The sequence below is a fragment of the Hetaerina americana genome, unplaced genomic scaffold, assembly GCF_022747635.1.
Source record: "Hetaerina americana unplaced genomic scaffold, ioHetAmer1.1.p SCAF_4, whole genome shotgun sequence".
NCBI classification, from domain to species: domain Eukaryota; kingdom Metazoa; phylum Arthropoda; class Insecta; order Odonata; family Calopterygidae; genus Hetaerina; species Hetaerina americana.
In genome coordinates this window covers 6,948,938-6,961,044 of record NW_027286985.1, presented here as the reverse complement: position 1 = coordinate 6,961,044, position 12,107 = coordinate 6,948,938, and the positions used below count along the sequence as shown (strand labels likewise).

Below are 12,107 nucleotides of genomic sequence, written 5' to 3'. Positions count from 1 at the left end.
GTTATTTTAATAAAGATTTACTTCTTTATCCATCCCTAATAATAGCTGCTCTTTAAATAATGATTTTGGAAAGATTATGAAAATGTGTTTAGGTCAAGAGATGTATCAGTTGAAAATAAATGGGAAACTCCTAGATCATTTGATGCTAGGTCATTTTAGGTTTATCCAATAAAGTGCGTCTTATATGCAAGGGAATAAGTAGAGCGCGAAGGGTCAGTCCATGATTTTACCAATTGGGGAAGATAAACGATGGTTCTTGTACAAATGATGGCATGCATTTATTGAAGATGAACAGGCTAAACTGCCCATTAGCGTGAGTGTATTGGATATTAGGTGCAGTAAAAAGAATCATACATGCTTCCTCAACTCTTTGAAAATTAGGAGCCTCTCTCTACTCAGCATGCATCTAAGGTAAATAAATGTCCATGCCCTGTTAATTAAATGTCATTATCTAAATAGATATTTCATACTGGCAAGCCTTAACCTACTTGATGGGTCAAGGATATCCATCGCTGCCAAGGAAATATTTTTCTATGTGATCAAACGTTTACTGCTAGCAGAAAATAGTTAACAGCTGCATTTTCCTGGAGTGAGACCATGCTTGTAGTCACAACTACATTTTGTTTCATAATTTGCCCCAAATATGCATGTTGAATACCAAACTATGTGTGCATGCCTTTCATATTTTATATAGTGGACAAAATTAAATTAATCAGCCGCAGAAACCTTGACTTCTTTATCCAAAATTAAATTTATATTTGTCATTTAATGACCTTCTCTTTTATTTTCAAGGGTTAATATATAATTATTATCAGGTAATCTACCGGTTAAGGTAGGTTTTCGGATGGACACAGTTACTAAATAAATATTTTGTGATTCCTAGCAAAATACAAAATCCAGTATCCTACTCTACATCAAGTCCCTCTTCATCTCTGAGTACTTTCTTCCTCCCTTCATCCCATCCAACATCCCTATCCTATTCCTTCCCTTTCCTCGTTTGCCTAACATTATCCCCTCTATTACAGTCTTCAACATCCAGCTGCCGGTCAACACCCCCTTCATCCACTTTTCCTGCTTCCATAGGATTTCTCCCAACAAACCCCTCTCTTCGCCCTCCGTACCAAGTACTTACTTCCTCATTTGTTTCCCTCTCGGTCCATTTCACCTTCTCCATTCTTCTCCACACCCACATTTCAAAAGCCTCCAGTCTACGTCTATCCTCCTGCTTCAATGACCACATTTCCGCGCCATACATAGCTACGCTCCATATCAAAGTTTTTACGAGTCTTTTCTTAATATCCTTATTCAACGTCCCTGTCATCAGCTCTCTCCTCCTTGTGAAGGCCTCTTTGCCTAGCGCAATTCTTCTCCTTACGTCCCTACTACTTTGACCGTGTTGGTTCAAAATACTTCCGAGATACATAAACTGTTCTACCTGCTATATATATACAGAGAGAGAGAGAGACTTTTTGTAATATAGTTGGTGAAATGCAAATAAAGGTATGACATGATTTATAGAAAATTGTTTTGTAAGCTTGACATCATTTTGGAGGGGAAAGGGTCTCTTGCAACAAGCGTGAGATGAGAGATGACAAAGGTTAAAAATGAAAAAGTTGGCATGCATTATTTTTTTTAATGAAGCATAGCTGAATGTCTTCTTTCCTCTTTGGCTATCCAATGTGCCTTAAAATGCACACAGAAAATTAGAAATGGTGAAAAAATTAAATGAATCCATTCTTAAATGATTTCCGTCATTATGTTTCACATGAAACAATTTGATGCAGAAGTGAAGTTGGAATATTGATCACAAATTGAGTAATTTTTGATCAGATATATGAAGAAGTCAGTTACTTCTGATCTAGCTGAGCTTTAATGAGGAAAACTTATTACTGGAGCAAATATAATATAGGACTTATGCAGTTCTTACTTCCATTTCTTCATTTCTGAATGTGTTGTAAGGTAATTAATTAATTGTGAATATCACACACAAATTTTCTGGTGAAATGAATAAGAAGAGTCTGATACACCATGAGATACTGTTCGAGTACCTTATTTCTAAATTTAAACTAGAACTTCAAAAGGATAAGATTTATAAATTTTTTCGGGCTTCAATCAATGATGTTATTTTTTTCAGTCCTTTACTTCTGTAAAAATATAATGCTTTGTTCCTATAAGAATAAAGGTTGATGAATGGCTTGCCAGTAAATGATCAATATAAAATCTATAGATGGAATACTCAAAATGCCTAAATGAAGGAATGAAAGGCTTCATGATTTGTAAATTGCACGTAAAAGCATGAATATTTACTTTAATTCTTTTTGAACATTCTCAGATTTACATATTTAAAACATCACGTATTTCTTTATATTTAAGATCACTAGGTGTAATTTTTTGCATGAAAAGGAAACTTATAATTAAAGCCCTTGGGCACATTTCAAACAAAATTCAATAATTTCATTTCACACTCATTGAATAAGTTGACTTTGAACACTGCAAATAGTTTCTAGCACTTCTGAATTCGACTTATCTCTCATGATTCGTGGAATACAACAAAAAATTCACGGGAGTTATTCCAATTGATATGGTGCATTTAATTTCTCAATGAATAATATATGCTTGGTGTGTTTCAGCATTGATTAATTGAATTCCATCAACAACTCACTTCCAACCTATGAACAGTCTTTGGGGGGCCTCCTTCAGTTGGAAATAATGATTCCACAGTCAGTTGATTTCTGTCATCACTGTGTCTAATAATAAAATTTGTTTGTGAAATCCATCTAGTTGTATTTTTTATTTTTGCTAGTTCTTCTGTTATTTTCATTGGCACAATTTTGATGAGCTATTAATTCCAATGTGTCTATCAAAGCCTATGCTAAATGATAACCTATTGATACACCTGTAAAAGCTAGCCTCTCAATTATATCTGAATTTCACCTTCATTTCAGGTGGAAGGCGCAACCGGCAGTAAAACAGAAAATGAAAAAGAGAGAGAGCGAGAGATTGAACAAAAGGATAATGGTTATTCCTTCTTAATAAGTTAATTGGGGTTGGCTTTTTACCGCTGCGTGCGTATGATATGTGTAAATCAGTGCACTATTGATCGATAAAGTGTGAAGGACAAAAAATGCCAGAGGAAATATTGTTTTCTAAATGTAGACATGCGTGTTGTTGTAAAGTCTTCTTTTTATTCCTGTCATACTTAAGTACTCTAGATAGCAGCCAACTGCCATAGTAAGTATTTGTAAGCTGGGGGCAATGCAAAAATTTGTCCTTTGATTAAGCTAAATATTATTCGTATTTACTTTTTTTATTGTCGGTGTTTTTGTGTTCTTAATATTTTGTAAGTGTTTGATGTTCTAATGTCAAGTCATTCGATCGTTTTCACAAAGTCTTCCCATATCATTATATCTTTGTAGAAAGAATTAATCTGCAGAACTCTTGAAAGTCTCATATTATATATGTGTGTATGTGATGTTAGACAAAAAGCAATTTTCTCCTTTTTCATGAGAAGAAAACATTTTAATTTCAAACAGAAAGCATGCTTTGCAACTCATTGGCTATCTTCAAGTAATTCAATTTATCTTCACATTATAATTCATTCTTTGGACACATGTGAAGTACAAAAAAAAATATTTGGAAAATTTTCAGGATTTCATCGTAATAAAGTGGAGTTACTTTTTATTTGCTGTGTTATTGATTTACTCACGGATGCACACTGCATTCATTTACTACTCTTTCCTCCTCTCACATCCTGACATCATGTTTTACTAATAAGTACATATATCATATTTATTTCACTTGGTATTTAAGTGCAGAGCAGAGCTGGCATACTCAGGACTAGGCATACACAGAGTATTACTAGGCTTCCATGGGAACATCACAATTTTCTGGTGAACGTGTTAGCCTATTTTCTTACCTTTTGTTTTGAAGGTTTGGAAATGACTTCCCTTTCCAAAATTAATCAAACTATATCATATTATTTCATTTCCATTTCATGCAAACATGCCTCCTTTAAAATTGAATAGGTATTTCAAATACTTTTATATTTAGCATAAGCACACTAATATGTCTATGAACATAAGAAGGGAGAAGATCAATATGTTTTTATTTATTGAAATATATGGTAGTGAAAACTCTCCATGATAATGCAATGATTAATTATAATTGGAACCCAAATATTAGTTAGTAATAAATGATGACTCTTTCTTAATTCATGTTATAAATAATATTCAGTGTGTACCAGATGCACAAAAAATTGTGGTCAAAACAGAAACATTAATTTTTTTCCCAACCATTACACAGTTAAGTTATTCATTTGTCTTTCAAATTATTTTTGGGAGAGAATGAGATTTTCAAGTGAGTCCATGGATCTTCATAATGTGGAAGTTATCATTATTGCCATTAACAAATTGATGTGAACACTAATGCCCACTCTTCAAATGTCCTGCTATTGAAACACACCGAATGTAATTCCTGGTGGCATCTACCATCCCAATCAATGGAAGTATTTAGCATGATTAGTGGTCATATCATGTTCTAAATAGTTCAGTAATGTTATGGCATGGGTTTTAATTATATTTTTTAAATGTTTATTGCACCATTGGGTGCATGCAAATTTTGCCAGTTTTCTGAACATTCATATCGTAAGTACTTGATCATGTGTATATTTTTATTTCACAAGAAAGTGCATTGAAAAAGTTATTATTTATACTTTACAAATTTATAAGTTCATAAAAACTCATGAACTATGAGCAATAATTCCACTGTGGAATATAAATTATTGGGGAAAATTTTGGAAACATGGTTTCCATATGGTTCAAATCTATTGGTTTTGAGGAAACTAATTTTCCTTCTATGAGAAATGGTAATTAATGGATAGCCCATGTGCACATTAGGCAGAGAAAATGGGTTCTTAGATAATGCTAGCTTCTATTTTTAGTGTCATTTCCTGAAAATAAAGGTTGATACATCTTGGCCTTTTCATCAGGATACATTACATTTTAATGAATTTGAGTAATGGCAGCAACCCTTGTTATTTAACCCTTGGCGTGAAGTTTTTTTTCTATTTCAACGATATATATTCTCTTCATTAAAGGGTATTAGTAATAAAAAATAAATCAATATAGTTCAAGTGTATTAATATTTTCTATTTCCAATTCATGCTATATTCTGCATTCATATATTATTAATCACAAAGTAATGGATTAGACAATACTAACAATATTAACATCTGCCTTCTTATGCCTCAGGGACCGTTTTTTAGAGAAAAATATATCCATATGTACCAAATGAAGTAAGTTAGATTAATAATACTGGAAGCATTATGGGTACCTAGCTTATTCTATAGCCCATTTATTGGAAAGTCTCCTATTAGCATCAAATAACACTAATTGATTGTAACCCAAAATGGTGAAAATATCCTTGCTAAAGATTTGCCATTTAATGTAAATTACTCCAATTAAACTTATGAGCAGGAGGCACTGAAATTACTTAGTTTTTCTTCTGTCAGATTGAAATTAGCACCTTACTTTTTAAAACAGTGTTTTTTTAGTCCCCGAGTTTGAAACAGAGTGAAGAGTTTTGTGAAATGCTTCTTTTTACATACTTAGAACATTGGTTTTTGCTCTTTTGCCTCGGTGAAATCTTCTTTTAGGATCTGATTAGGTTATCCATTTTTTTTTAATATTGAAATAATTTCAGGTTCCTACTTATAAACTTATTCAAAAGCGAAAAAAGTCTATTTTATCCATATTCATTAATCTCTTGGGACAAATATTGAGAACTGGTATCATTCCTTAAAAATAGAAGTCCTTTTCAATGCAACTTGAGGTTTACATTTCGTATTGCTCCAAGTTCATAAGTAAGATAACACCTGAAATTATGTTCATTCGCCTATTGTATAAAGTTGAATTTTTTTTTAATTAGGGCTTCGAATTAGCAAATTGTGCACACAAGTCTCCTCTGCAGCGTCCTCTTAAATTGTTAAGGCTAAAGCTCGGTAACATATGTATGATTCCTGACATATTTGTTGATGAACCACTTTGATGGAGTAAAATGTTTCAATGTACGGCATCATTCTTAATTAGCATGCATACCCTCCACTGTTTATCATTAAGTCTAAGAAGGATAAGGATTTGAAAATTCTTTGGATGTGATAAACATTTTTTGTATTAGTGCCACTGTCGTCCAGCACTAAAAATGATGTGGTCTTTACCATGTAGCTAAATTCTTTCTCTTCATACTCTTCTCTTAATAAAATATAAAAAAGTTTTTTGGAAAACATAATGGCCCTTATTTTTTATGATTAGGTTTTAGAAAAAGGTTGAAGATACACATTACCATCTTAAATTTAACATTTTTTCAGGCACAAATGAGGGTACGATCAATGCCAGTGGAAAGGGAATAAAATTGAACAAACTATACCGTGCCAAAACAAGATATTACAATGATTTTTCATAATCCTGATCTCTAAAAAGTATATTGTGGTGGATTATCTGTTATCATTGTCATAATGAAATCAAACATTAACTTAAAAAAATTAAGGTCATCATTAATATAGTTCCAAAATTAATCCTAGAATCTTATGAAAGTGAGAGGATTGAAGAAAGAGAATCTGTCCCTCACTAAAGTAATGAGTCAAGTTGCGCATTGCCAAATAAAACTATATGCTAACATGGCACAGTAAAGAAAGTATTCCAAGTAGAAAAAGAAAGCACACTAGTGGACCCCTCTGATGCAAAGGTAGAATTGAGATCTCCATTGGTCATTTTGCACAGGATTATCTTTTTGAACCTTATTTATGTGTTTATGAAACAGTGAGTGGTTATAATTGAGTCATGCATGGGTTCACATGCAATACATCATTTTCCCCTGCAAAAATCTCAGAGACCTTGCGTGCATTATTCTACAGTGCACAGTGATCAACCCAAATTTTGGTTTTATAGATGTGGGTAAAGCTCAACTAGTACCAAGCTCAATGGTGAGTGAAATTCACACACGAGGATGGAAGGGGAATTTTCATTCTCAGTGCAGTTTTGATTTCCCAAAGTGCCTTGGTACATTCTTGCCTTGTAGTCTTTCCAGTTGCAATTCATGGCAAATTCATGAACAAACAAATTAAGAGAAAAGCAAAATTTTCAAATATTGACTTAATTTGAAGTAGCTTGTTAAATATACTTTAAATATCTTTCCTAAGTTTTCAGAAGTAATTAATGAATGAACCTTTAGAGCTATGTTATTCTTTAGAGCTATGAATATACCCTGCTAACCTACAAAGTTCAACGTGAATATATTACCAAGAATCACTGGATTTGGATATTGACCTAACCAATGTGACTTAGGCGACTGCAATGTTTTTAAACTCACTGTTCTTTGCAAAACATTGATGCCTTAAGTGAAGCCATTTAGAAACTGGAAACTTTTAAAAAGAAATTTTCTTTCCAACCCAAAGGGCATAATGTTTTCATCCCCAGTCTCACACTCCACCAAGCTCTCTTTCTTATATAAGTGTCATTCTGAAGTCAATGGCACCAAACATAAATTCTTCTCATTTGTCATTTGACACTCCCCAGTCACAGATCCTTCCTCCTGCAAATATCATTCGATGCAGCCTCCCAAAAATATCCCATTACCCACTCACCAAAATGCATTCTAATTTAATTTACTAGAACAATTTGATTTTCAAGTACAATTTAACTTTCTTGTCAAACTAGTTGTCGTAGCCCTCCCTATGTGGTTTGATTTACACCTCACGAATTGACTGCATATAATGCTGAATAGAAAAAATTAGGATAAAATAATTGATACGTACAGCCTTTTAGTGGATTGGATTTCACAGAAAATAGAAGTCAGTCATTTTTCTCTTTACTTGATCCTAAGCAAACTGGAATCCTCTCTTCCAACATCCGTGTTAATTTCAAATTTTTACATTCATTAAAGCAATTGGGAAAGTTCAGCATTCGAAAGCCTAAAATGTTATATAAACATTCAAAGTTGGACAATGCAAATTGTGGGGAAATGCAGTTTGATGTATAATGGTCCTTTAAACAAAATCTCCTCACTGTAACCACAGCTTCCACTTCCGGAAGAAATGTGAGAGAATGCAAACCTTAAGCAGGAAATACAAAAGTATTATTACTATGTTACATTTAATGGTTATATTGCTATTAAGAGAATAAGTTTATATTTACCACGTCACTGAATTTCATTTATTATTTTCATTCAGAAAACATTATGGAAAGAAAATTTTTGAATGTTAATGATTTTTCATTTTTCCTACAGTTGCTTTCTTTAAAATATTGGAATTATATGTAACTACTAAATTTAAAAAAGTGCTTTCAGTTTAATGAAGTATCCCAAGAGAAACAAATTTGAAAAGTGTAGTTATAGCACATGGAAGATAATAAGATTCACTTGTCATTTGGGTTTCATGGAACCGTTTAATTTGTCCCTCAGTAATATTGCCCCGATTAACCCACTGCAATCAACAATCACCGAATGCGTTCTGATTTTAGTTTTGATACGATCATTTACTATACTTTAATCGCTAAAAATATTCCCATACACAGGGACGGATTTTCTTTGACACTAATGAAAAAGGGGTTTCGAAGAATCTAAGAGGGGAATCTCAATTTAATCCTCGTCTCTAGCACCTATCACTCTTCAGCGCCCGAAATATGTGGACCTACCTCTGCTTCTACACAAACTAATACGCAATTCGGATACTCGCTTGAATATCCTTCCTCGTTCTCTCCAGATAATACGATGGACCCGCGTGAACTTGCGACTGAGAACAAACTCGTAATATTTGTGGTCACTCCGCAAATCTCTATTGTCCTAGTTGTTCCAACGAATGATATCCTTTTGCATTTATAAGTTTCCGGTCGCTTATTCAAATCGCTAAAATATAATAATAATTTTGGAAGGTGAAATGAATTTTATCGAACGATGAGGCTTCTCAACAAAAAGTACGCATATTAATGATTTTTTTAAAGTCTCCATGCTTGTTTTAGCGGATGCGATGCGTTTTTCGGAAAGAATTGATATCGTGCGACTTGAGTCAATTGTAATCCAAAGTCCGATGTTTTAGTATCAATATCTCATGAACATGTGGTGCCATTCATATGAATTAAACATTTAAACACGTTTCAAATCTTTGCTTAATCGATTCTTGGTGTACTTATACATGCTTTAACAATAATGATGCGAATTTCCCAGAAACACACGCAAAGCAAATGCCCACAATTCAGCTTACCTTCTTCTGATGGAGAGTACATTTTCCAATCAGCGTTCCTCGCGACGATGAACGGGATTCCGACACCGTTACTCCCAGAATCGAACCCGGCAGCTCGTCATTAAGATGTCATGGCTGCATCAACCCCTTCGGAATGACTCCGAGGACATCAGAAAGGTATGTACACTAGGAAATAATGTATTAGTGGAAGAAAAAGGTCCGCTTAACGAATGATAGCGTGGCTTACGCGAAGTTATTTTCATAGCACACTATTTAAAATAAACATTCATTTAGGCATAAAGAAAGAGCATACTGCAAAAAAAAAGATTCCCCTTACGCGCAAAAGCCTAATTTTACATCGTCAACACTTCGAAAAAGCTCGGTAATTAATACTCAATGCCTGCGTATTTTACTCTAGCAAAATTAATGCTCAACTTGGGGAGCCTATGAGAATAAAAATTACTCTAAAAGTGGTACGCGCGGATTTATGAAAAATTAATTTTTTAATAAAAATCGAACGAGTTGAATGCTGACACCAAGAGATAATTATTGTAATCCACTCTAACTTCGAATGGTGAGACCAAAATGAGAACTTAAATTAATTAATTAAAGGGAAATTAAAGTCAACGGTGGTCGATGGCCCACTTTAACCACCTTATCTTACTTAGAATTGCGAAGCGTTAGTTTCTAGCGACAGAAGCCCCCTTAACTGAACATTGAGAATTTAAAGATACGAAACCAAGGGATTGCATGAGGGACAAACGGATTTTAAATGCCGGGAGGCTATCAAGGGAAATTTGAAGGGGAAAATATTTTGGAGTGTTCGAATGAATAAACACGTCAAAAACTAATTCGTTTCCGGAAAAGAAAAAAATGGATCACAGGATTGATGTATGGTAACTGAAAAAAATACGACATTTTAAGAGAGAGACAAAAGGCACTGCGAAATTTAATAAATGGAAGTGAAAGGAAAGAAAAAATATTCCGAAGTAATTAAAACTGTGATTTTCCAGGATGATTTATTGTGTAGTTAATACGCAAATACTATAATAGTAGAAGAAGGTAGAGGTAATAAAGACACATGGAACACTGCTCACTTGTAATGAAGCAGAATATGTCTCGGAACATCCCATCAACTCTTCGTAGAATTGGATGACAAAGAAAGAGGAGAAAATATGTCGAGAGAAGAATTTGATTCACTAATGATCTAACTGAAAGACAACCAATGTAATTAAAGTCACGTATAGCCAAACTAAGATTACATGATTACACCAACTAGCATGTAAGATGCGTACTTCTATGACATTGAGCATCCACCGTCGTTGGGTGCACGTGGCGTTGAAGAGCCAACCGTCCTGCTTTAGTGCCTTGCAATGTCATTTATTTCGCACAAGGTGATTTAAACCCCTATCGATTTAAGACCAACTATACCAAATACGCAAAAGATGTCGCGCAACAAGATAAAAATGCCGAGATATTATTCTTCTCTGTAAAAAAATGAAGAGGTCAGTAGTTTGCCTAACTGCCCAACCAACAACTGCCCAACTAGAGGGAAAAAAAGTGAAGCTGGGAACGTTCAACGGTCGATGTGAAAAAATTAGCAATTTCAATGCTTTATTCATGGATACTACCAAATGACTTAAAGTTAATGTAAAGGTTGGCCTCTTGGAAAATATTAAATATATTTCTTTTGATGAACATTTAGTTGCATTTAAACGTAAGAAAACTTCCATAAAATCAATTGCATCAGTAACAGCTGAGTTTCAAAAGTTTGAATCATTATTGTGACAAGTTATGCATGCGTTATTTTAATGAGTATTTTGATGGAAATTTTCCTAAATACGCAGCAGACTTGATCAAAATTGTAAATGTTCACGAACTCCCATCAAAACTGTCTCGAAAAACTATTCCCTTGTGATATTTAATGGATCTAGGATCATCTGAATACCGCTTGAGGAAAGGAAATGGATTTAAAAGACTGTTGGGAATTATTTGTAAATGGGCAGAAGGCATATTTACTATTTCAAATGAATTTATACTCATAATGGCCAATCAAATATTTTCAGTAAATGTCACGGTGAGTAATTTTCCATGACACACCCTCATTTCCCCAAATCAGATTTCTCTTAATGCCCCTGGTATAATATTTTCATTGTCGTGTATGCTCATGAATTCACTTGAGTATTTGTTATCGTCGGATTGGATTCGATATTATTTTTTAGATATCTTTTATTTCCGTGGCCATTTGCGTTGTGTTGAAAAAAATGATCATTGCCAAAAGTTCTGAATGAGTGATTGCAGTATAAACACAGCAATTGAGAAGTTTAATATAGCCCATTTAATTAGATACTCACGAAGACGTACTTCCGACTGATTTTGGAACTAAATACATTTAATTTTCCATGGAATTTTCTTTTAACCCTTCGATTGATATAAGACTGATTTAATTGGACTGAGTAAGCTAATGCAACGAAGAATATGCCCAGAGTAAATAAATCTACAGCTGAGCTATACATACATAGCGATCGATCACAAGGGCGTGTGGTGGGTGGAAATCGGACACCAGGCACGGAAATAAAGTGCAAGAAGTCTGCAATGGAATGATCGATATTAATTAAATTGTTTCACTCTTTGGGTTATGGTCGTGGATTGTCGAGAGAAATAAGAATCCTTGACTCAATAAAACAACGTTCCCTCTAACGCTTACCTGACCGTATTAGTTTTCTTATCATTTGCACGAAATTATGGTGTGAGACTCTAATCATTACCTCGAATTTGTTGATAAAATCGCAAAATTTTTGTAAGGTGTGTAATCGAGCTCTGAGTTCTCAAGTTTCCATGCAATTCTTCCTGAGCTATTTAGTGCTCGTTTTAA

General features: G+C 33.9%; 1 protein-coding gene across 1 annotated transcript in view; it reads left to right on the top strand.

The window, feature by feature from the left end:
- Positions 1–3,681, top strand: part of miple1 (midkine and pleiotrophin 1) — a 126,490-nt gene extending 122,809 nt beyond the window's left edge. Inside the window, exon 5 of the mRNA XM_071590217.1 lies at positions 2,946–3,681. Coding sequence (XP_071446318.1) covers positions 2,946–2,968 — 23 coding nt within the window. The 3' untranslated portion in view covers positions 2,969–3,681. The remainder of the gene's footprint in view (positions 1–2,945) is intronic.
- Positions 3,682–12,107: the final 8,426 nt, after the last annotated feature.